This window comes from Gallus gallus, chromosome 4, assembly GCF_016699485.2.
Source record: "Gallus gallus isolate bGalGal1 chromosome 4, bGalGal1.mat.broiler.GRCg7b, whole genome shotgun sequence".
Taxonomy (NCBI): domain Eukaryota; kingdom Metazoa; phylum Chordata; class Aves; order Galliformes; family Phasianidae; genus Gallus; species Gallus gallus.
Window position 1 is genome coordinate 13054259 of NC_052535.1, and position 27130 is coordinate 13081388.

The window sequence follows — 27130 nt, forward strand, 5'->3', positions numbered from 1 at the left end:
AAAGCTTTTCCCAGTAACTGCTTTTATACAGGAACCAAAGTCTAGAAGGGTTTGTCATAGAGTTATTGACTGCAGGAAATACAATACACTCTTCACTTGCTTCAGCTGTCGCACAGTTCCCAGCACCCATTCAGCACTAACTTGTAAGGGCTACAGGAACTACAGCAGCACAAGAAAGCAGGAGAGGACAAGGACACACTCAGTATCTCAGGTTCCCACATTAACAGAGTGTTTTTTTTTTACTTGAAAATGTTTGTGTGATGCTAGGAAGTAGATCTCAATCATGCAAATAATTTACACCCAAAGCATCTCAGGTAGGTTCTTGCTTCTTGATTTATCCATGCCTCCAGGGTTCTAGAATCACTTCCCAAATCAGACTTCTGCCCGCATTACCAGAAAGGAAAGACATAATATAGGTAAAGGGCACAGAGCCTTTCAAAAGCCCTGCAGATCTAGAGATTTACAAGTTGATTCAATAAAGGCTATGAACCCAAGGAGAATGCTGACAACAGTTTCATTAGTTGGCTCTGGAATTTCTTTCTCTTTCCAAATCTAGACAGAGTTTAATAGATGATACATTGCTATTGGCTAGTAATGTTCTTAGGTTATCTGAAAGAGGAATTTGGTTTGCTTGGTTGAGGAAGTGAATTTCAATGTCTGTTATATTCTTCTGTGTCTGGAGGGTGACAGGAATGGTGGAAAAGCTTGCACATTATTCTTCTCACTGTTTTCCCTGTGTTTGAGGGTTTGTTTTCTTATACACTGACCCAGATGAGGACAGCCTGATAAGATACATTCCACCTCCCAGAAAGGCTGCTCTTGTCACCTTAGGTAAAACAGTCAAGAAGTGAAAGATGCAGATTTTCCTTTCTTCCCTGTGGTCTGTTTTGCCTCCTGAGCGTCAGCCTCTCGCTGCAGCAAACTGGAGGTGAAGCCTCAGGCTTTCTAGAATGTAACATGTGGTCACTTACTGCTCTTGCTGGTCTATTCCAGTAAAGTATCACTGGGCTCACTGGTCTTCATGTCAATTTCTGCTTTTAACGCCAGCTGACAGTGCTAGGTAACACCATAAGTGCATTAGGGACACAAACAAGTAGTGTAGAATTAGTCTGGAGAATTGTAGTGTAGCGTGTCAGTTCAGATGTTCCTTGAATCTAGGAAGGTCAGGAAACTGCTTCATTTTTTTTTACTGTCCAGGTAGCCACAGACACAACTCTCATGTGTGCCCTTCAGCAGCCAGGACACCTCCAGCACTGCACAGTTTGGTATTGTGTTACAGTTCAGGCTTACTATTGACACCCAAGCACAAATTTGTGACTTCCCCTCATCTTGTTTTCATATTAAGATGTCATAAGTTGGAAGAGGTTCAATGTATTTGAAATGTAGTGCTGAACAGGTTCTTTTATTCTCAAGTAACAAACTCTTAATATAGGCTTGCTTGCTTGACAGTGTTCATCCTTATTTTTTTATTTTCAAGGGGATGGGGGTGGACATACTTGACTGAATTCCAAACATATGGACAAGTTCCATGTTTTGTGGAATATTCATGACAATTCCAGCACATGAATGATAGCAAATAAGCACAAACTGTGTTGCCAGCTAATGCTGTTACCAGGGCAGGGACAGAATGAAGGTGCTTAGGAAACCACTGAAACTTAGGTGCTTAGGAAACTACTGAACCACCTCATCGTACCTGCTTGTTCACAAACATTTGATGCAGCCTGCAGCATAATGTTTTTATGCAACAAAATCTTGCAGTAGTTTGCTCATCATCTTAATTGGTCCAATACAAAATACCAAGCAAGATACGAATGTCATTGCCAGCTTCTGAAAAAAAAAAAAGAGTAGGAACATTTAGTGGGAGACGCTGAGAAATGCCTTTTAATCATGACTGAAAAGTATCAGACTAAGAGAATTTTTCTGAGGGACAAGGAGGAAAATAGAAACAAGATTGGTTTCATGGAAGGCAGTTCCGCAGAAACAGCAGACTTTGTAAAAGAAGATCATCTTGTTCCACAGAAGTATTTTATGTCTTAGCACTGACAAGCTTACAAGTCAAATCTCCAATAGCAATAGATGAAAATCCAGATATTTTCTGGGACTGTAAATTGTTGCCGCAGTTGGTAGTTCTTTATATTTATCGTAAGGGATGCGTGATCTCACATTGATTTTAGACAAATTGCAAGAGAAAATTTTCTGCGTCTTTTTCTTTTTGAGTGAAATAAATGTCAAAAAATCCCACAAAATACAAATCGATTCAATTTCAGTTCAATCAAGCAGGTATGTTCAACTTCTAGATTCTTTCTAGTGAAGTTGTTTTAAAAGGGAGTTGGTAAACAGATCGTTGCCTTTGGATGGAGGTGCTGCATATTGGGTAGAGAGTAGCACTCGGAGTTACTCTTGCTTTGTACAAGCGTCAGTAGACAGGGAATTCAGAGTACTTTTCAGCAGACATTATTCAGTGTTCCCCCCCCCCCTGGACATTTGAGCTGAAACCACTGTGCCTTTTTTATTTCTTTTGCACTCTGATACTGAAAAGTAGGTGCTAGTTTTGCTCCAGATACAGAACAATAGCAGCCTTCAAATTCCTAGTGCAGGTTGATGATGTCGAGCAGTGAACATACAGGATTGAAAAAAGTCTTAATGGGAAAACCTAGGCACCTATGTGTAGTTCTTGCTCCAAACTGAATCCTTGGAGGAAAGGTTTTCAAAGCTAGTTAGGTTGCTAAATATGCAGGTAAGTAGGAGGTCAGATTTTAAACAGAATAATCTGGGTAAGTGCCTAAAACCTGTTGGAGATTAGACGCTTATCTTGCTGACGCAGTTTGAAATTCCACTGTTAAATTATCTGCATGTTTTGGCACCTAACTAACTGGAGAAAAATCTGATCTTGTATGTTAATTTTAGCAAGTAATTAGCAATCTGCCCTACCATCAATACAGCTCCCTGTTCCCTGGATGGAATCCAGTAAGCATGCTCAGGATATATGCAACTTCATCTCTTAATCCGGAGCGAGCCCCTCAGTCTTCACAGAAGACTGATCAAGGGCTGATTGGTGAGGGAAACTACATTGCTTCAGCACATTTAGCATAGGCCTTATTGCAAAGGTTCCATCCAGGTAAGTACTACTGCCGTGTAAGCATCCCTCCAGGCAGGCAGTGAAAACCAGACTTCTTCAGTTCCAACTTTTGGAAGAAATAATCTTCATGAGATCATAGGAATTCTTGTACTAAGAGAAAAGTAGGCTTTCCCATAAATGCTCTGTAGTATAAGGGATTTATCTTCATAGAATCGTTTGAGTTGGAAGAGATTCTTAATGATCATCTAGTCCAAATCCTCTGCAATGAAGAGGGACATCTACAGCTCCATCAGGTTGCTCAGAGCCTGGTCCAGCCTTATCTTCAGTGTCTCCGAGGACAGGGCTTCCACCACCTCTCCGGGCAAACTGTGCCAGTGCCTTACCACCTTTATTGTAAAAAACTTCTTCCTTACATCCAGTCTAAATCTCCCCTCTTTAGCATCTCCTCAGAGGGAGATGTTCCATCCCTGGGATCATGTTTGTGGCCCTCCTCTGGACGCACTTCAGCAGCTCTGTGTCTTTCATGTACTGAGGACTCCACATGTGAATGCAGCACTCCATGCGAGGTCTCACAGTGCAGAGCAGAGGGGCAGGTCACCTCCCTCTCCCTTCTGGCCTTGCTGCTTTTGATGCACCCTAGGTTATGGTTGGCTTTCTGGGCTGTGAGAGCACATTGCTGGCTCATGGCCAGCTTGCCACCCACCAGTACACCCAAGTCCTTTTTGGCAGGACTGTGCTCCATCCTTACATCCCCCAGCTTGAAATTCTTGTATTCATGACTAATTTTGGAAGAAAAAAAGGTGCTGAAAGCTTAACACAAAAAGGCACAGCTCAGCTGTTGGGGATCAATGTTCACTATGTTGTTCTGGCACCACGTTAGCTCTGCATTTGTTAATTTGTTTGTATTTCTAAGAAAAGATGAGGAAAGTCATCTCTTAAGATCTTGATAGTCACTTAAAGCACAGTTGTATTGCAGTGTGCTGTCACTATTAAAAAATAGAAACAGGCTGAATGCAGATATAATTTCTGTGTCCTTTAATGTATTTTAGATTGCCAAAATATTGTAAAGCAAACATAGTATAGCAACTTATCAGGTCTAAAATAGCAGATTACTTCTTGAGGTGTAATTTAAAGTTATGAGAAGTGTACATAACAATCTGATAACTGTGATAGTACCAATACATATTCACCGTGTTTCAGCTTTCCTGATCTCCATTACAGGTCACTCACATCTTCAAAATAAAGTGGAACATCACAGTAATGGGGTTTTAATACTGTGTAGTTTTCCAGTACTAGCAGTTGGTTCAATTGATATATCTGTAAGAAACATGCACAACGCAAAGCACTCAGAAAAAATGCATTTTATCTGAGACCATTTTGCTTTGCACTTTCACTGCATTACATCAAAGGACTGCATGAAATTCCCTCTCAGAAACTGTTGCCTTGGTCTCTTACTGACTGTACTCTAAATCAATGACAGGAAAGGAGAGCAATGAAATTGTTTTTCTAATTCAGAAACAGTGCTCTTCGCTGTTTTCTCTTCAGGATGGAGCTTCAGAAGTTCTAGTGCGTTTTTCCAAGTCATTTACACAGCCGAGTACCTCCTGAGATACAGTACTGGAGTGAATGAGTAATCATTCCTGCCGTGCCACATATTTTTTAGCTGTGTCTTGACTCTTTCAACTGTGTAGCTGCAGTTAGAAGCACAGTGTCATTCTCTAGGGACTGTGTATAAACCTGGTGAATTTCTGAGGGCACTTCAGTTAGTGTATAACAGGAGCTTTTAAAAATATCACAGATGCATGAAAAATGAAGTGCAAGGGCTATGAAAATCAAAGCTCATTTATTGCACCTTGTTTACCTATTTTGAAAGCCATTCAGGTATCTTGATGGATAGTCACAGATCCAGTCTTTGCTTGCAGCCAGTGCTAAGTTGCTCTCCCATGGCTTTGTCTGTTTTCTTGCCACACTGACTGGCAGTATGATACCGGGCTGAATATTTTTATTACACTCTTTAAAAGCACAATTAAAAGAGTACTCTTCAGTGAGCTTGCAGAACTCAGAAGATTAATAAAAAAGCTTGCACTTCCAGTTTTGTAGAATGAAATCATACAACATCATGAAAAGATCTTTTTTAGGACTAGATGGGGCAGGCAAAGCTGCTTCTTGTGGAAGCTTTTTCCTTTCTCATGACCTGGAACATCTGTACCCTTTGGAGTGAATGTTGAGGATGGTGCAGCTACACTATTTCCAGCTCTATCCTACACAATAAACCTGAGCATAGGTTTAGGGATTTCTGGAGCACTCATTGCACATCTGTTGCCTTCCATTTTCCATCAGCATTCACTCATTATTGTGTGCAGCAAAGTTCCCATCTGATGTGTGAACAGTGGCCTTTGCTAAAGGAAGCTGTATTTTCTCAGACTCAGTCCAATCAAACTGATGACCGCATTGCAACATCTTACATGTATGGGGTACTAACAGAGCTGCTATTAACAGTCTCAACAGCAGGTGACAGATGGGGAGACCTATCTGCATTTGCACCCTTAAAATTAACCCATACAGCTGCACTGTATTACAGAAATGAGGAGTAGTAGTGCTTAAGCATGACTTCTTGCCAGACTTGAAAGAAGAATAAATATTCAGAGGTCTGATGGTTCATCAGTTTGACAAAATGGACTTGAATGTTTATTTGGGGAAACAGTATTATTTGGTATATTATTCACGTAACACCAAAATGTTCTAACTTGATGAAGGTTAGGCACATATTGCAGCTGTCGCAGAACAGAACTGCAGAAGACTCTCTTTTGACAGCAAAATCATCTCTGACTAATCTTGTCATGCACAGATTTTAAAAAACAACACAAGACTGTTATGCCAGTCAAGGACAAGGACTTTGCTTGAATTAGTGTAATGTGAATCAGGCAATAAATGCCTGGATCATTCTTGAAGTCATTTTTGGTGCCTTGTGCCTCTGACTTAAATGATCTCTTGGACAAAGACAGGAAATACGTTGAAAGCTAAAGGCATTGTCACTGTTTCAAGAGCATTTAAGACTGATTTATTGAGTTTGTCATTTCCCTTAGCTTCATGTATCCCATCAGTCTTCTTGCTAGCAAGAGAAGAGGCCTGAGAAGCCAAAAGTTAAAGTACAGGATGTGATTGATTGGTTTTCTATAGACAACAGAAACTGGAAAGGAGAAGCAACATTCTTGGTATCTGTAAGCAAAGTGCTCAGTCGAACCTTGTCTGAAAGTCTAGGATGCCTTTCAGAATCAGCTTTACATCAGCCTTCAAGAGTAAGTATATCTTACTATTTCCTACTCACTTTGAATGATAGCCCAGAACAATAAATTCTGTATAGTCTCCCTTTTGTATATAGAAATGATCGTTATTAATTATCCAGTTTCTGTGAATTTCATCTTCACTTATGTCTCTTAGTGAGTAATGGTTTGAAAGTCCACAGACAAAAGAACTGAGATTCTACTCCCCTTACACCTCTTATGTGTGCATCAGATCCATCATCATCCAGATGAACCATTTAGATGTTTTGTGACTGGAAACATGCTTACACCAGGGTTCTTCACTCCAGGGAATGTGAGATGGAAGGATGGGTCAACCATAATCCCCCCACCTGAGATCTTCTGCAGAATAGCAGTTAAAAGCTGAGACTGCCATTTTTGCATTCTTATTCTTTCTTTACAATCTCTGGCCAGTTGGTGAACATCCTTCAGCACAGAGTATGTCCTCCTCACCCCATAGCAGTGGTATCACCCAGAAACAGAGCAAGACTTCAGAGGTTCCCAAGGATGCAAGAAATGTTTACAATATGCTCGTCTCTTCTGGATATTGGAAGAGAAGGTATGGTAGAAAGAAAAAGGAAACCAAAATCTAATAGTTTCAGCACAGACATTTCTCAGGTTAGAAAGGAAATAAATGGAAAATGTTTTTAGAAGTTTTTATTAGCACTAATAAGGTAAAGTAGGTATGTGTTTAAAAATATTTCTGAATGACTTTTAAAATTCTTGTGTTTGCTTTACTTATCACTTATTTAATGTAAATGTTAAAAATTCACTAGGGAGAATAAACTCAGCCCTTTACTTAAAAGTCAGTATCTTCTCCACTTCAGCTAAAGCCTGTGAGAGCTCCCAGTGTTCATTTGCAAGACCTGTAACTCTTCAAGTGCTGTCTGCGAGAGGACTTAGGAAAGTCTGCAAGATTTGTCTCTAAGCAGTTCTTAGCCTGAGTGGTTTTTCACTGCTCCTGTATGAGGAGTCTGATAGCCCCTGCTTGGTTCTGGGAGAGCAGTTAGCGTGCGTTGCGGATTAGCTGACCCTCTCTTAGGTGCACACTGTAGCATACTGTCTTTGGAAAGTGAATTGTGCCTGCTTAACCTTTGCAACACAACTCTACTCTGAAATATTTGCTGGGATAATTCTACGTGAGTTTATTTATCAACTGTATTCTGCTATCTGCTAAAATACGTGCAGATTTTTTTTTCTTTTCCTGCTAGAAAGCTTCGTGCTTTCATTTGGGCTTGTGCTCAGACTCTGACCTGAAGAGCTGTTCTGGAGTTGTTGGTAATAGGCTGGTCTCCAGAAGCACTGTTCAGCAGTTCGCCTTTATTCCAGGCTGGATTTACACCCGCACTTAAATCCTGCTGACACAAGCCATAAATACAAATCTATAGCTAAACACACATTTAAACACTCTGAGAAGAGATGAATTTAATGTCAAGCTTAAATACTTTGTTAATTGCTTCTTCTGTGTGTGGGCACGCAGGATTTACTGGGTCTTACCTTTGTCCTAGAATATACAGGACCTCCTCTCTTTAAATATTTAAACCAATCCAACATAAATTCATGAAAACTATGAATCTTGATGGAATGGTAGCAGGTTTTTGGCACTCATGCAGTCTTACCTTTTGCTAGCACTCACATCACAGGTGACTTACTAGTTGCTACGGCTTGAACTGAGTTCATGTCTGCTACCATCAAGATGCGTGTTATGGATGGGAGACCTTTAGTTAAGATTCATGTATCATCATCACTGAAAAATTTCTAAGAACAGATTAAACAAAATTCTGTATAATTTAAGGCCATATGTTTATCTGTGGAGGATCTGGAGTTTGTTTTATCCACCAGCAGAGGGATTGAGTGATTTGGGTAGCACCAGGTTTTCCTGAAGGACTCTTCCAGCTGAGCTAGTGATCTTCTAATGACAGAACTGACTGCCATGTGCTTCACTGTTTGAAGTAACATACATGTGAGTAGCAGCTGTGTTTTCAATAGGATGTTCATCCTGTACTCTATTGAGGAAAAAAAAAAAAAGCAACAAAAAAAGATGATCTCTTGGAAGTGCCTGATGAAGAATGTTGAGCTACAGTCTGTAGCTATGGCTAAGTTACCCAGCTTCCCCTCCAGCTTCTTTGTTTCATTTTTTCCTTTTTTCTCTGTTGCAGAAAGTACTTAATTAACGGGATGAACAACCATTAGGTGTTTACCCTCTGCAGTTCATGCTTTAGCAGCAGAATGTAAATAACTTTGCAGTCATTAACAAGGTTGAACTTAAAAAAAAAAAAAAAAGTATTTTCTTATTCATCTCACTGTTCGCAACGCTGCAAACTGGAGGGGCTGGAATTTCTTATGTAGAATATCAGATCTCACAGGGCTTCCTAGCTCTCAGCAGCAGGCTTCAAATGAGGCCGCAGATAGTTTCTCTCTTCTGTTTTTGAGCTAATTTAGAAATGTAGCTCTTTTGAGTATTGCCCGCTGGAATTTCAAACTGACACAACAATCGCATTTCCTTTCTTCTCCTTGGTTAGAAAATAGAGGCAGAATAGTTTTTCTGTTGCATGGAAATGCATCGTGCTACTCATGCAGGGTAGATTAGGAGGATTTGGAAGCAAAGGAAAAAGATACGCTCCCCAGAGCTGTGTCAGTATGGGGTAAGAGGGGCACAGTCCTGCTGCATGGCCTCACCTCTCCTGCTGACCCGAACAGGGGGGATGCGTGTGTCCTCAGAGACATCTTCACCCTGATGACTGCCAGGGAGAGAGCATAAGGCACTTGGGAGTGAGTGGAGAACGGCAATGGCATTTATCTTTTTCGTGATATAATTGGATTCACAGGAATTCTACATTTCTTACAGAATTAGCTAAAATATATACTTAATGCCACTACATCAGACACTGCGTTTACCCAACTGTCACACAGACTGCAAAATCTAGCTCAGTTTGTGTGACAGTCTGCCTTTTCAAAGCCAGAATAGCTTTAATTGTAAAGGACAGCACAAATAATAATACCCTCAAACACAGGAACCTTGCAGCTATGCAACTGCCATATTTGGATAATTGCTATGGAATATAGCCATAACATAATATTGTAATATAGTGCAATTCAATGTAATGCAATGTAATGTTTATAATAAAATAAGTAATTTATAGTATATAAAATAATAATGACCCCAAATGCAGTTAACACTTCAGAAAGTGTTGCATCCAGCTACTGTATTTTGGGTAGTTGCTATGGGGTATAGCACTATTGGTGAAGTCTTACTTATCAATAGAAGTGTCAGACAGGGAGACCAAAGTTAATTTTATGGTTCCCATGCCACATTTGATTCTCAATGGTAACCTCACTGGGAGCTGATGTAGCTGACTAACAGAAGAACTCGGTCCTGCTTATTAACACAGGGCTCTGCAGTTATAAATTAGTGCTTATTCATCTATGAAGAGCATTCACTATCGCTGTCTGCAGCAAGGGTACAGAAAAGAACTCCAACGAACTCCAAACAGAAGAGCCTGTTGGCAGCCGTCACGATAATCAGAATAAACGCAGAGAGATACTGTGCTCAGCCCCTGTGATGTCTATCAGGGAGCTATTTCAGTTGCTCCCCGAGGCATTCACATCTCAGCCCATCTGTGTCTGATCCTAAATTACTTCTGACTGTGAGAGATAAGGGATTTCCCCATAGATAAGGGGAGGGGGGGTGGAATATAATTTCTGTGTTTGATATTTATATTAATGGCACAGCTTGCAGAAAGCATTTAATTCTCAAGAAATAAAATTTAGGTGACATAAAAGCATCAGTTAAGATTAGATATTAAGAAAAAGACACTCCATCCAGCAGCTGCTGTTTTCCCTTAAAAACATTCCCCTTGGTAGAGGATCAGGTGACAATGAGTATGATGAGCATTGAGAATGAAGTTCTCTAATTGCACAATCCAGATGCAAACCAAATGTTACAGCCTGGCAGGACTGAAAGGAAAAAAGAAAAGAACACAGAAAACTTTGTACTGCAGTAGTTTCTGCCCTCAATGTGTTTCCCAGCCGTGAGTGAAGTTGCTGATCTCACTTCTTGAAAAGGTGAAGTCATTTATCCCCATTTTCAGAGGCTAGATGAAGCGTCTTGCCCACTAGTGACAGAACAGCGTTGTCCTCACAAAGAAGGTACTCTGAGTTGCATCTTACTGCTCACTAAATGACTGCATCTTCAGCTAAGGACAGGTTCTTCTCATCAGATAATGGAGAAGGAGCCCTGCCTGGTAGCTGCTGGAGAAATACACTGTTTTCAACTCATGCTCGTCTTCTCAAGCGGAGCACCTGGTACAGTACATCTGCCATTGATTCTGGACCACCTACAGAACTGGGACAATGTGCAGTTTTTTAAATGATCAAGATCTTCCCTTTTCACAGTGCAGAAACTTCAACTGATATCAAATCCTGTCACATACAGTATGTTCATGTGAAATGATAAAAGACTGTGGTATGCACTATTTCTACCTACAGCAAATGAAAAGGCTTTGAAAAAAGATGAAAAAACGTCTTTGGGACCATACTTACATGGAGATAGAACTTACATTCGGGAAAGGCCTTCAAATAATTAATATTGGAAAAGTCAGCTTGCTTTTCCAGATCTCAATTTCACCTATTTGCAAAATAAAAATAAGGTTGTTTCCTAAACTTTCCTAAACATAGATTTCAAATTATGGATGAAAAGAGAAGTTCCACAATTCTATTACAGTTTCAGGCCATTTCACACCTAAAAACGCTAGAGATGAGCTTTTCCCTGTTTTGTATGTTGTGTGTATTGATGTAGCTTCGCTAGTCCTGGACAGTCTTTAAGGATCTGAGCATTCGGTGGTTTAGTCAGTGGGTTCTGCTAACGACACCTAGAAACAAAGGTGGGACTGACGTTTGCAGTAGTACGCAGGGAAGTAGCTTGATAATTGCAGTGTTTCTGCAGACTGAACATACTGCATTTCACCCAGCTGCAGTCTTTGTGCCACGTGGAAGCCAAGCTGTAGTATTTACTAATTTTAACTCTGTGATTAATGAGTTTTAGTAAGATGGGTTAGTAAAATCCTGCATCGGTAAGTGCTTAGCCTTATCTTTAATAATGGCAACATTGGATGGTTTATGACATTAGGGAGGGCTCTTTTGAGTGTGGTGTGCTTAAATTTCCCCCAGGCCATTTTTAGTGATGTTGAGATGGGCTTGATTGGAAAATTTAATGGCTTTTTCCATTTCCGTTGCCTTGTGCCAACCTGATCTTTAAAGCTGCCCTTTCGTGATGTGTGAATTTCTCTCCATTTGAAGAACTAACATCAGATGCAGTGCGGAAAGCAGATCTTATAAATGAGCTATTAGGCAGAGAGGAGGCACTTCTAAGATGCTCACAAGTTGCACAGCAACCAGAGGAACATAGTCATTTGATTTCTCAAATGACTCTGACTTTGACTCAAGGGAAAAACAGATTTGTTCTCCCCTTAAAGGTTTCTATCGTATGTGATAAAGAGAAAATGTGTTTATACATTTTTCCCCTCAAAAAAAAAGTTGTGCCTCATCTCTGAGAAACAGCAGTATCCATTACCATGTAAATGACTGCAGAACGCGTCCGGTCACAGCTCCCGTCTGTGATCTTAAATGAAAAAATACTGCAGTGTAACCTTCCGTATCTTCCTGCTTTTAAACCTAACATGCTGACCCTTCTGAAACAACAGATTAAAAACCAACGAGCCCAGTGAGAATCAATGCTTGATGTTCTTTTCAATTTCTGTGGAATTGTTTCTTTCATCACCGTCCCCAGATCTGGCATTCCACCATCACACTTTGGGTAGTTAAGAGCAACAGGTCTTTGCTTTTTCCAGAGTTCATCTCCGTATCAGCTACTGTCCAGTTGCTGCTGTATGTGTGTGAGTTAATCCCAAATCAGATGGGCTTTTATTTTCTTTTCTCATGCCCACCGGAGTGTCGTGTCACTTCTGTGTGAAATGCAACACCCACATTTATTGCAGTAATAACATGTCAATGTCCAACTTCAGAAATGCCTTCTATGCCTCCTGGAGATTTTGTTTTCAGTATTAATTTTGGTCAGTCCATATCTTTGAACTACCCGAAGCCACAAGCAGTGTGATTCTGATACAGGCAGCCTGTTACAACATTTAAGATACATTCACAAAATCAAAAAGTACCTGCAGAAATGAGTGGTTTTGTCAGACTTCGACTTCTGTCGCATACTATTCTACTTTCTACGACATTGCTCGCACCAAAAATCTGTTTTAGGAGAAAACAGAGAAACATGGAAGAACTGCAGAAAAAGTTGGTTGGTTGGTTGATTTTTTCTGCTCTCTCTGTGCATTGTTCCTGGTGCTGATCCCAGACTGGGCGTTCAGGTCCTGTAGGAGCTCTGGAGAAGTGCTTTCAGATACCACCTGCTGTCAGAACAGCAGCTTGGGGCTCCACCGCTGCCTCGTGCTGCAGGATTGGGTTCTGAAGGGACCGCAGCCGTGAGTTCTGCAGCCGCCTTTCCTCCTCTCATACTGAGCAGCTCTTGTTTTTTCCTTCTGTTTCACGTTGGTTTTGCCATTTTGAACGAGGCAGTGATAGTGCTCTGCTGGTATAGAGTGCTGAGAATTGCACATAGAAAGTCCTTGTGCATGCTAAATAATACTGAGCAGTTCTGGCAGCGAGTGAATGTTTAAAAGGTACGGGTGTGTGCTGAAAGAATTAAGAAACTACCATTTACACCAAATGTGATCTTCAGGTGACTAAGAGCTACAGCAAATTCTAGGCACAAACCAGAGATGTGGTAAGGAGGGCCATGTATCTGTAGCACTGGCCTGTGTCAGCACTGCAGGGAACAGTATCTGCATGGGAGGAGCTTCTTCTGGGGTTGAACACTAAGAAGGAATCTCTGGTATTCAGAATCCAGTCCCTTTGCCACCGTGGGATCTTCTTTGCAAGAGCTGCTTTGAATTATGGGGGTGAAAGAGTGCTTTGCTGATAAAATCTGGCTTCTCTACTGGGGGATGAAGAGGATGTTAGCACTACATCCCTCACAGAGAACCCTTTCAAGTATGTATGAGCCAAGTGTAATAAACAGGAGTGTCATCTTCAGGTTACTCAGAGGTTTCTTCTTGATGAGTGCGGTTAGTACTACAGTCAATTGGAAGTGTGATTCTTTGATACAGCCATGTCCTGTCACAGATGTTGTCACAGGATTATTTTTATTGATAACTGTATCCATGCTCAAACGGTTGGTTTTTTTTGTGTGTGTTTGTTTATTTTTTAATTTAATTACAGCAAAAATAACAGGTATCCTGAGAACAGAGGTTTGCTTTTAAACTTGCAGAGCACAGTGAGAAATCTGAATTCAGCAGATCAGAGAGGATAACTTTGCCCAATTGCTGAAGTTGGAAGTGACCTCTGGGTCCGGCTGGTGCCACCCGTGCTCCAGCTCCAGCAGGACCACCTGAGCAATGTGCCCAAGCTCATGTTGAGAAGCCTTTGAAGGTCTCCAAGGAGATTCTGCAGCCTCTGAGGGCAACCTGTGTCATTGCTTAACTTCATTAATACGGGTTAAAAATCAAATACATACATGCAGCCCTCTTGAGCTTGAAGACATCTCTAATTAACTAGGGGTCTGAAAAGTTTAGAAAACCATGGGGCTGTCTAGTTATAATCAAGAACATAAAGTCTTCTGACACAGGCCAGAAACATTTTGGCTTGAGTCTGGAATTCCAAGGGCTGTTAGGTATTAAAACAGTCAGGAGTTGCAACCTGAGCACTTCTTGTATGGAGTCACCGAAATGCAATATATCACCAACACAAAGCTGTTTCATTTTTTTTTTTACAGCGTGAAAGTAAACTTTCAAATGTCATTTTTACTGCTGTGATCAAAGGTTTCTTTTTGCTTCTGCTTAATCTCTTACATTTTACAATTGCTCTCTTCCTTAATAACGAGACACGTTTACAAATGTGCTGTCCTTCTTCTCAGCAGATGTCACCTGGCTGAACTTTACATTACTGCATGCTGTCTCATGCCCAGCCCAGCCCACACACACATATGCTGGTGTCCTTGCACAAAATCATGTGCATCACCCCACACGCTTTGTAGACATCTTCTCTCCCTCTCTCTAACACATGCACACATGCACACACTTGGAGCTTTCCGTCTTTTCCCTCCTGACTTGTCTTTTAGTCACTTTTTAAAGATGCTGACAGTGATTTGTTTGAGACTGTCGAAACCTAAAATGCTCTGAAAGGAAAAGCATAAGAAGAGAAAAAGCTCATAGTAATTTTAGTTGTATCACTTTTGGATGAGGCTTTAAGTATCATGAGTAACTGATATACTGAAGGATGATTCAAATTGAAAAGATCTCATAGAAGGAATCTTAAATCCTGTGTAGAAGAGTGGAGTCTTACCCCATACCCAGCCCAAAGTTTTATATAAGGGTCTCTATAAGATAAGGAAGAGGACACACGAAGTACCAGTCAGTAACAAGCTTTCTTTTTTCTTCCTCCGCAGTTTGTTGCTCAGCCAAACTGCCAGCAGCTACTAGCAACGCTTTGGTATGACGGTTTTCCAGGCTGGAGGCGGAAACACTGGGCAGTAAAACTCTTGACCTGTGTCACCATCGGACTGCTATTCCCTGTGCTATCTGTGGCATACCTGATTGCACCGAAGAGCAGGCTGGGACTGTTCATTAAAAAGCCATTTATAAAGTTTATCTGCCACACCGGCTCATACCTAACCTTCCTCTTCTTGCTCCTGCTGGCATCACAGCATATCGTCAGGACTGACCTTCACATGCAGGGACCGCCTCCCACCATTGTGGAGTGGATGATCCTGCCCTGGGTTCTAGGTAAGTCAGGAATACAAGAATGCTTGAGCTGCAGTCTCCTGCCTTGCACCCATTGCAACTGTGTAGAGACTCATACTTGATCTCAGCATCATCATCATGTAAAGAGATTTGGCAGCTAACTTTAGTAACTGCATGAAACAGCTGGGCTCCTTCTGGTATAACAGATCTTGTTGGCCTAGGGCTCTTCTGCTGTCCCTGTTGCCATCTGACATGCCTTCAGAGATGACCCTGAGTAAATCTCAGCAGACAAGGCTCTCTCCCTGCTTCCCACATCCTCTGTGTGAGGAGTGGGTGTAAGAATTAGCTACTGGGTCATGATAGTATCAAATAAAGCCACCTGAATGCTGGCTTCCTTCTGCTGGCTGGTGCATGGCAGGAGGCAGAGCCAAAGGCTTTTGCTGTCTTGCTGATGTGCTCTGGCAGTCAGTACACAGGTACCTGCCCTGCTTGTTACTGGGCCACAGGGTAGCAGAGAAGGGAAGATAAATCTCACTCTGCCTTATGCCTCTGTGCTGATATACACTGAACAAATCAGTATCAATCACTCTAATATAGGCAGAAGAAGGGGTATCTAATACAGCAGCTTAAACCTGAGGTTCTTAGCTGGTCTGGCTTGGGCAAGCAGAACTGTGAAGAATGTGCAGGATGCACAGGTGAGGAGGTAGCAGGGTGAGGTGGGAAGAAGTAAATAAAGCCATTGAAGGAGAAGAGCAGAGAAGCAGATTTGGTTGCATTTTTGATAAGGTGTTTTTATCCTTTCAAACTGAGCTCAAAGGCAACAGAAGGTGAAAACCTAGGATTCTTAGGAGCATGATCTCTCCTCTCCTTAGGCCCCCATCCCCTTTGCTCTGCCATTAGCACGTAGCACCACTGAGAGCTGAGGTGATACTATGAGGCACACTTGGGGTGATGGTTTTCGTGACCTCCTGTCTCTCTTCCAGCATCTCTGTGCACTCTAGCTCAGTTCACAACCCCCAGCCAGTTATTAGTGAGCAGCAGTTCTATACTTGGGGTCAAGGGCCTGGAAAACCATGCTTGTGCTGCTGTGGACAGCACAGTAGGGGGAATCTCTCAGCAAACCTCTATCTCCAGAGCTCTCCTAGTGGCTCCTCACTGCTTCTTATGTGCCCACCTCTACTATCCCTGCTGGCACCTCTCCTGGGCTAGCACCAGGACCCAGCTCTTCCTTTCTCTTGTGGCTCAGCAGCAAGCGGGTTCTGTGCTGAATGGAATTCCGTGTGCCAAAGCAATAACTGCTGATGGAAAATGTGTAAAGAAAGAAAGAGTTGCGATCATGCTCACAAATCACTTTCCATCATGACCCAGGGCATTTCATTCTTTGTGTAGTTTCATCGCAACTTAAGAAAGGTAACTCAAGCCTCATTATCTCATTAAACTAAGTTATGGCATTGAAATATATGTGTTGGTAGAAAGTTCAGAATAAGCTGAGAAAGCTAAATGTCTTTTCTGAACTAAGGTGATCTCTTCATTTTATCCTTTACTTCATGGTTTAAATTGAAGGAAATGGTGGGCACTTCAGCAAAATTGATGTGCAGATGAAAGGATAATCCATACAAAAAAGCCTTTCAGAATAGCCTGCTATAGTTTTCTATTCTTACTTTTGAGTTCCTTTGTTTCAGATAAATAGGGATATTGTGGGGTTGCTTATTGCATGGAGAAATTAGAACAGTTTCACCCGATTAAAGGTAATTATTTATGAAATATCTTCCACTACAAAAGGAGAGAGAGTGAACAAGCACATGCAGCATTTCTGTAACTATAGTAACCAGCAGTGATAACTCACTATAAATACAGTGTATGAGTTCTTCAGCAGACCCTTCTCCATTGATTTATTGTACGTTTTCGTGTGCATGCAAAGATTTGGAGGCAGCTGTAATAAAATTACCTTATTGGCCTTGACATTATGCTTGCCTGACCATTGACCTGCTGGCTGGAAGCTGAAGGGCTGAGACTGATATTTGGATGTTTGCAGCAGTTCATTTCAACATTATCTGCTCTTCAGATTGAACTTTCAGGTCCTAAAAATAAATTGGGAGTGGCATTTCAGTGACCACTGCAGTGTTCTGTGGTTAGACATGGGTAGATACTTGAGTAACTGCATTGGTAGTACAGCTTGATGTGTATTTTGTTCTTTCCCTTTTCATGTGTATTTCAGGTCTTCATTCAAGGGTATTGTAAAGTGGCTATTTCAAAACATCTGAGAGCTCCGAGGGCGTGCTCAGAAACATGGTGACCTAGGAGCATAGCTGCCATTTGCTTTTGAATTGGGCTTAGGTTCTTAGAAGTACTTAAATAGATCTTAAATAAAGGGCATGTAAGTTACTTATAATAAAAATTTTATGCCAGTTAGCAGTCTGATAATGAACTACCCGAGCTCACCATTTTACCCCTCTAGCAGCAGGGAGGTAAAGTGAAGGTTAGCAAATGCTACCAATTATTACCAGAAGGCATTTCAAAGTAAAGATGATGGGCTCCAGCCGTACCTTTGGGAACATTCTCACCTCACAAAACTCATAGCCGTGGTTGGCACTAGGTGACTCACTGCTGAGAGATATGACGCCAAGCTGCAGTGCCCTTTCCCATGCTGAGCTATACCTTCCCCCCCTCCCCCCCCCCAAATAGTCTCTAGGCTTTTTGTGCAGCAAGATGCATAAATGCAATGACTGAGCATAGCGGATGAATTCACTTCTTTGATCTCTGGTGTGGTATTCCCAGGACAGGGAGGAAATATACTGGTATGCAGAAGCTGATATACTCGTGTTGCATGTTCTGCAGAGAAGGTCAGGAAAAATCTGTACTGTGCATCTGAGCCACAAATTACTGTGGGAGCAGACAATCCATGAGAAACTGTACCAAACACAATCACTTAAGTAGTTTATTTATATAAAACAAATTTAATCTGGGTCGATCCACTCATGCTAGATACAATTAACATATGTTTCAGGTAGTCTCTGTGTTTCTATCTGCAGCCGACATAGGCAACCTAGGTCTTTTTCATATCTCTCTAGATAGCATTCCTAAGGGAGCTGTAAAATGCCTCATAATCAGCACAATTTTACTTTCTAGAAGACAGAAGGAATGAGGTATTTTTTTCCAAACAGTTAATTTATAGTTGCATTTTACTACATCACATATACACAGTGCTTTAATGGAAAATAATACATTCTCATGACAGTGAACTGTCTTTCTTTCTACAGGTTTTATCTGGGGAGAAATCAAGGAAATGTGGGACGGTGGATTCAATGAATACGTACATGACTGGTGGAATCTAATGGATTTTGCAATGAACTCCCTCTATCTTGCAACTATCTCCCTTAAAATTGTTGCCTATGTCAAGGTATAGTATCTTGGGAAAGAGAATTTGTAATTTGTTTCTGAGAACTATAATGTACAGGATAGAAACTGTCAAGCACACAGTTATAGATGTGTGAGAATTGCTGCTACCAAAACAGTTCAGATTTGAAACTTATTAATTTTTGTAGAGAATGACCTTCCTTCCTATCCCTACTCTTTGACTAATATTGAATTAGATTGTTTGGGCATTGGGTGGAAGTTTCCCCACTTGCTGTCCATTTTGTAGTTACTCAGTTGCCAACGATCCCTTTTGTTTTTCATGTTGACATTAGATCTCTTTCAACAATGCTAAATTTCATGAAGGCATGATTTTTAAATACAGCAATAAAGGAACAAGCAGAATAGGGTTATCTGAAAACATCTACAACCAAGTCTTACAATCTGTAGTCACTGAGACCCATGATCTGTAGATTACTTAACAGGAGTCTGTGAAAAGTCTGCTGAGAGCACACCTGCTGGTAGGTAGCTTCCATCTGAAATAGTCAGCTTCTTCTCTTGAAAATACATTCAAGGTTTAATTTGTAGGCAAGGAAATGACAAAGCAACATGCTGGAGCTTTAAAACTGTATTATTTCGGGGCCTGTTGAAAATCCAGAAGGCTGTGTGGTGGTGAGTTACTTTTTCAAGGCAAAAACTTCAAGACAGTTGGTACTCCCTGAAGAAGCAGCTCTGTGATAGCATCAAAGCAAAAACAGATCACATCTTTTTTACCCGGCATTCAGAACCAGTGAGGAAATTAGAGACTTGAAAGGCTGGTCTTTAATCTGTGAGCAATACAGAAAATGTTGGAAATTGTAGCATTCACCAACAAATCCTAAAATGCTAACAATCTTTTTATTTCTCTCTCACGCACACAAATTACTAAAAGAGCTATGCATCCACAGATTTGTACGGTCACACACTGAGATTTAAACTTACAGCCAAACCAGACATACAAAGGAAGTACAGTTTCATTTATATACTTTGTAAGAACTACAGAAACATACAGGCTAACTACAAAGAGCTATACATCAACACAAAAAAGAATACAGAATAATTACAGGATTGTACCCATTTGAGTACAGATCCACTTGTATTAGTGGATCAGACCCACTTGAATTAAACCTGGCTAACCTAAGGTCTGGTCTTGACAAAGACCTATGTCAAACAATACTGAGAAGTGCTTAAAACCTTCTACAGAGGTAGCTCTGAAACAGCATGCCCACAGAAGTTCTGACCTATGTCACATAAAGGTTGCAGTATACTCTGAGACATGAAGATTTAAAACATTGATAATGGCTTCAAAGTCTTCTGCAACATGACCTGTAAAGGTTTTTGTTATTTATAGAACAGCCCAGGCCTGGAAACGGTTGGTATATATGCCACTATACCATAGTCTAACATTTCTTGGACTCCAAAGGATTACATGGACGTTTAACTTTCTGCCAAATATCAGAAAAATAAACTGTATACTGACAGTTATATTTTCCATCCTAATTTTTATGTGGAGACTTTTTTTTTTCCCCCTGATTTGACTGGTTTCAGGACCTGGCCTCAATATTGTCCAGTAACAATGAAATCTTCAGCCTAATTATAGGGTAAAAATACTTTCTTAATCAGTTTTCATTTTCTGCATTGAATTATCATGTAATGAGGAAGGGTAAATATGCCTGCCTGTTATAACTTATTTGAACTACTCTGTATACTTTGTTTCATCTTCTGATGCTTAACCCAAACAACTCCAGCCTTTTCATGAGATAACTCTGAAATCAGTTTCTCTGCTACCTGCAGTTGCCTGTTCAAAAGTGATTGTTGCTTTCCAAGCGAGGATATCCCATCAGTTTATAAAGGGCCAAACTACAATCCTAGCAAGTTGCTTTAAAAATAGATGTGAGATGAAGACCTTTTCACATTCCTTTACATGCACCCTATCCTGGCAGAGAGCCCCAGGGCTGCTGTGTCCAGCCAGCATACAGCAGGGAACTGTGCAAATCTTCCCTCTAGGAAGGGGAGGCTTGCTGATCACATCCATCCACTCCCACTGTTCACAGAATCATAGAATCACTAGGGTTGGAAAAGACCCACAGGATCACCCAGTCCAACCATTCACCCACCACCAATGGTTCTCACTAAACCATGTCCCTCAACACAACATCCAAACGCTCTTTGAACACCACCAGGCTCGGTGACTCCACCACCTCTCTGGGCAGCCTGTGGGTTATTGGCAGAAAAGTTTAAAATGTTTGTAAACGTTTTAAGACCCATCTTCAAATCAAGTTAACAAACTCAGGCCATTATGTTCATGGAATAATGAACAGTTTGGAAACTTCATAAGCAATCACATGTCACATTGAAATTCTCTCATGTCTCAGTGTCTTCAGATGGAGGAAGAGTTTAAAAAAATAGTTGTTTTTACTTGTCTCCTTGAAAAAAGCATGTGAATTCATATATTGCACCTTCAGATTTAAATGGGAAGTCCCTACAAGCTCATCTGCCAGTGATATATTGATACCATTTCCTTTTAAAAAGTATAAAAAAAGTTTCTAGAGACCTAAACATTCTGGCTACGCTATTAGCAATACAATCCTAAGTACATTTTTGCCTTTTTACGTGTTAAATCAGCAGAAATAAATGCTTAAAAAAAAAACCAAATTATTCCTTGATGTTAAAATGTCCTTAACTCCATCCTCTACTTCCAGAGAAGTCGCATTCATACAACCAGCTCTTTCAAGTTAGCTATTTGCATCTGGCTGCACCTGGCTCAGATAATGGTTCTGCTTTTACAGTTACATTACAAACCAAATTAATTTTATAACTCCTGCACTCAATTGTATCCAGCATTTTGGCTGTAATTATGACCTCTGCCTAAGCAAGTTTCCTAAAATTGCCATGGCAAATTAACTAATGAGAAAATTAATATGAAGAACATGTTTTGGTTCTGGGCTGTTGGCACTTCTTTGACAGAGGGAAAGCATCCACTTCTTATGTTCCTTAGTTCATTGCTTGCCTTCTTCCCTCCTTTCTGTCTCTCTCTCACATTCATCGTGGAATAAGCAGTGTTTCAAAGGTGTGGTAGTATTCAAGAGGAAGAAGGGAAAAAAGGTAATTGGAAATGACCTGTACCTACGAAGGAGAGGTCAGAACCCCTTTAAATGTTATAAGAGAAGGATGTTATATATCAACACAAAGGCCTGAATTTCCCACAATTATCCAGTTCAAAAGACCTGTTATCAAACTTCAGCTAAGTACAGCCCACATACCAGAAACCCCCAGAGTAAAGCTGATATCCCAAAAATATCTCTAGAGAACAGTCTAAATCTGTAGGGGATTTCATAAGATCACTTCATTAAAAAGCTCTGTCCTGATGAACTCAGCTTCAATTGTGAATCCTGAATGATAGTGGGATTCTGATGCTTAGAGTTGAAAAGTACTTCTTGTGTCACTGTCTGGTTAATATATATAGGTAAAGCATTAGTATGAGCAGGTTTGAGTTTCAAGTTTACCTCAAAATGATTACAACGTAATTCACTTTTGTACCCTTCTTATTTCTTTCAGTACAACGGTTCTCGTCCAAGGGAGGAATGGGAAATGTGGCACCCGACTCTCATTGCAGAAGCCCTCTTTGCAATATCCAACATTTTAAGTTCCTTGCGTCTCATATCCCTGTTTACAGCAAATTCACACCTGGGACCCCTGCAGATTTCTCTGGGACGCATGCTGCTAGACATCCTTAAATTCCTTTTTATCTACTGTCTGGTGCTTCTGGCTTTTGCCAATGGACTGAACCAGCTTTATTTTTATTATGAGACCAGTGCCTCGGAGGAACCCAACAACTGCAAGGGGATCCGATGTGAGAAACAGAACAATGCCTTCTCCACGTAAGATGTTCTTTCCTTTCTGATTTTGATGACAACTCTCACCATCCTCTGTCTTACCTGCCTTTGCATGTTGAATGTCACTGCACCAAAAGTAACTTTATTCATTTGTAAATATCAGGTGAGCTGCTTGACTGTGCAGGAAAGGTGTGAGTTAACTGGGGCAGACATTCTGCTGAGCTTTGCTGTCAGAAAGCCTCTTAGGTCTGGAAGTGAGAGAATCGTTTTAGTTCTGGTCCACAGAGTCTCTCTGCATCATCCTGCAACTGAAATGCTATTACTGCTACATTCAATTTCAGCATGTGAGAAAACAGGTATCCTTTTGCTGCAATAACTGCTTTGTCTTATTCTGGAAGAAAGGAGGGAAAGCTAAACAAGATGTAGAAATCAAGAGATGAACATATGAAAAAGCTATATTAATAAATAATGTGGCAGAGCAACAACAACAAGCTCATCTAGGCCATTTTTATCCACACATGATGTTGCAGGCTCCTCTGATTCCCTTGCAGCGGGGTGAGACTAAAATCACATCAAAATCAATTTTGCTGCAAATACTAGTACATTACTGAGATGCTGGCATGGAAATTGCTGTGATGACAGCTGGCAGGGCTGAAAGTGATAGCACATGCTGAAAAATAACATGAATTGTCTCTGTGATCTATTTGTTTTAATTACTAATAGTGGAAATAATTATAATAATCAGCCCCCCTCCAATTGTTCTTGCTGGTTGCACAGTACTTAACACACAACGGGAAGAGAAATAAATAAAGCACCATCTAGAAAAGGGCCTACGCCCTGCAAGCAAGCAAAACAAAACTGTTGTCCACCACACCAGGCAAAATTAAATAAAACTTGTCGCCATGCCCAAAAATTCTCCACTCTTCTTCAGCTGAAGGCTGGAGGTTAAAGAAAGGATTTGTGACATTGCATTGTTATCAAAAGCAAATGACAGCTTAGGCCACTTGACTAGGTTGGAGGAGGAAGGGCTCTGGCACTACCCTGTAGGCTCCATTCTTACAAGAAGCAGGAGACCTTCTAGGGATAAAGTCCAAACTTACAAGAGCCTCTTGATCAGAGTCCTGGTAGGCCAGGCGCGCTGCTCTTCTCCACTGCAGAGCAGGAACACCACAGACTTGATTATCTTTCTCATTAAACTCATCTATATCTGGAGGAAGTGAATGGAACTGCACTGTGCTAATGAAAAACAGAATTAAAGACTTCAGTCTTTTTTTCTGTTTTAATTGCTTTGAATGCTCCAGAAATGCGTTATGCTGCCCTTGCAAAGGAATTAAATAACAAATGCTATTCCTTTATCTACATCTATATTGATGCAGTAGCCAGAGGGAGAAATGTTTGGCAAGCACCGTGTTTGTTAAGTGGCAGCTTCTACCTCAGGAAGGGTCAAACCCACGAAGTTCAGGACTGGAGCCTGCCTTTCCCCTGAGAGGCAGTGAACAGATGTGTTCCAGTTCTGCATTCTAGTTTGGACCTGCCTCCAGTACAAACTAGTCTTCAGTGTTGGCAGATTAGTGAAGAAAGCAACAAGAGGATCTGACAAAAGAAAAAGAGCATTTGTTCAGCAGGAAGGGGAAAAAAAAAGATCCTTAAGTCCGTAAGAAGGCACAACATCTTTGGAACTAGAAATGATACAGACCCACTTAACAGAAGGAGTATGGATCGGCTTCAATACAAACCACAATTTCTCCCACCCTAGCATTCAGTTTAAGCCCCCTGCCAAGGAGAACGTAGTGCAGGAAGGAAATTGAGGGGGCTCAGCCTTTATGACAGAGGTTTGTTTAAAAGAGAATCGCAGTGGGAGGGGATCCATTAGGATTGAGGTCTCCTGGCAGGAGACAGAATGCTCTGCAGTTACTTTTTTGTTGGAGCCTCGCTTAAGAAATTTATTTAACGTATTCTTAAAAGTTTAAATAGTCATTATTAACACCCCCAGTACAAGCTGACATTTGGCCCTTGAGCAGATGCACAGCATGGGTGAATGGCTAAGAACGAGCAACCTGTAAAACAGAAAATTACACCGTTGTGCTGGGGAAAGCAAGCATGACTGCAGTGAATTCAAATCAGAGATGGTGTTGCCTTGAGTTTGCTCATAGTTCATCCCTAATGGAAGAAAAAATGTGAAAAGCTTTCAATCAGTCCCCTTTGATTCCTACCAGCATTTCTAGGCAGTCACACAATAAGATCTAATTTTGTAAGGGAAGGAAAAGCAGGCCGTTGTTCGTGTTTGTACAGCTTGTTTAAAATGTGACACCTATTTACTGGTGCATTATTTCCTATTACTCCCGAAGGAAGGGTTTAATGTTTTTTTGGTGTGGAAGTTTTCTGCATCACAAACACAGATCATGGAGAAGTAATATTCCTTTGTGACAGCAATGAGGTGAAGTCATGAATAATTTAAGTTTTATGTTCTGCCCTAACCATCCTTTAGAAAGTAGAGTGCCTGCTGCTTAGGCAGACAATCTAAAAGTATGCTTAGCACTGTGATCCTGGTAGATGAAGAAAGAAGATAGAGGAAGAGGAGGAAGAAGCCATTACACCTGACTGTCTGGGAGGTTGTTCTCACGAAGGGTCAAGCTGACAGCTAGGGCCATTTCCCTGGTGACTACAGGAGGCTGGGAAAGTTCCTGACAGAAATGGGGGCACCTGTTTTTCCTTAGCTGCTCAGGAGCACGTTGGAGCTCCGAGATTTCCCCTGTTTGCTTAAGGTCCAAAACATACTTGACAGGAGAGTACAGTTGTATTACCAAGATTCTTTTCTCAGAAGTAGTATGAGCCCCACCTGAAACACTTAGTGAAAAAAGATTGTGGTTCTCCCCTGTTACTAAACAGGGGCAAAAGACAAAGTCTTATTTCTATTCAAAATTGCAGAAACCAGCTGCTGTCTACACCTGCTTTCTGTCTACATGCCCACATGTAAATACATTGGGTGCAATCTGCACCAGTGATAATCATGGTTATAACGTTGTGAATTCAAGGCAGTACACAAATCACATCTAAGATTTATTTCATATGACTACCTAGTGGTAGTCAGCCCTTAAATGGGGTCTAGGAGTGAATTGCCATCACCTGTGCTCCCATGGCTGACCCAGTCCTTGCCTCAGGTGATCAATCAGTGGTTCAGGCCGTGACTCAACAGTTCTCATACAATCCCCATATAAAGCATGGGGCTATATATGGAGCAGATGCACACAGAATTCAGGAGAGTGGATTCCTGGTATGTTATGTATCTGAATTTATTTTTATTGATTTTTCTAGTAAGAGCATTCAAAAATATCCACTGACCCTCGGCCAAAATGGAAACTCTTAAACAGGCATATAAATGTCATTTTTTGATGGCATAAATGCCACATTTTTGAAAGACAAAACAAAGATGCCCAAATAGAGCAATTATTTAGATTGCTGATTATGTATTTGATGTGATTGCAAAAGGTCACTTGTCTCTGGCTGAGGCAAACAGAGACCTGGGATGATCTCATCAGCTGTAAAGCACAGGGAGGTCAGGTCTAGTTCCTCTATGGATGGAAGGCTTCAAATGAAGAAAACCTCTCAAGCTGAATTAATGTGATGACTCTCTTTCATCTGAGTCATTACTGATCAATTGATGTAGCATGATATTGAGGGCACTGCACTGTGGTGGGTGGGAGCTACTTCACAAACAGCGTTTTTGGCCATGTGCAGTGCTGTCAGACAGGGTGTTAGCACACTGCCTGGTTCACTTGCAGTCAAAGTAATCACAAGCTATCAGCCTATCCTAGTGCAGAAGGTTCAAGTGGATGTGATTTCTTGCATCTCTCACCCTTTGATTCCTTGTCATAGAGTACTGTTTAACTACTACGGTCATGCAGAACTTAAGCATGGGCTCCCTAAGCATTTAGTTTATAGACATGTTAATGATGCATGCACTGTTTAAACAGTTAGATCTATATATAACAGCAGTAACACTAACACTCCATGCCAACTTTAATTAGAGGGAATGTACTGTGTTTGTTCTTTGCATGTGTATAGGGTAGGAACAGAACCTCAGGTTTCTTCATGGCAATTAGGCTGTTGCATCTCACGTGGATATGGTTCTCAAACAGGTGGTGAATTTTATTGATGTGACACAACTCTTACATGCATTGGCCAGTGGGTCCCTGTGGCTGGAGTACAGGCAGAATAAAGGGCAGTGCTGAGCTCTGTACTGTACTGATGCTCCGTGGCATTCCAGCTCCTGATGTTGGTGCATTCTCCACCTGATGCTGGTGCTCCCAGTGATGGAGCGCTTCCAGTGCCACCAACAGAGCTCTCACACCAGGTGACACCCAACTTCAACAAACCAGGGCTCCTATAGGCATTGATTTCCATTTCCCAGAACCAAGTAGCCAAGTAAAAATCTGTGTGTTTGTTTTTCCAGACTTTTCGAGACCCTCCAGTCTCTCTTCTGGTCTGTGTTTGGTCTGCTGAATCTCTATGTCACCAATGTGAAAGCCAGACATGAGTTCACAGAGTTTGTTGGGGCCACTATGTTTGGTACCTACAACGTCATCTCTCTCGTCGTGCTGCTGAACATGCTCATAGCCATGATGAACAACTCCTATCAGCTCATTGCTGTAAGTTATCCGATTCTCTCTTTATGTTCATTTTTTCACTATATGCCTAATCTGTTTGCCTGGTTGC

At 41.1% G+C, this 27130-nt stretch overlaps 1 protein-coding gene across 2 annotated transcripts in view; it reads left to right on the forward strand.

Moving 5' to 3' along the window:
• The window catches only part of TRPC5 (transient receptor potential cation channel subfamily C member 5), a 96235-nt gene that overhangs the window by 44749 nt on the left and 24356 nt on the right, over nt 1-27130 (forward strand). For both annotated transcript variants that reach the window (XM_420310.8, XM_046940503.1), the window contains exons 4-7: nt 14891-15227; nt 18446-18585; nt 22137-22459; nt 26868-27063. In XM_420310.8, the coding sequence (XP_420310.3) occupies nt 14891-15227; nt 18446-18585; nt 22137-22459; nt 26868-27063 (996 nt within the window). The remainder of the gene's footprint in view (nt 1-14890; nt 15228-18445; nt 18586-22136; nt 22460-26867; nt 27064-27130) is intronic.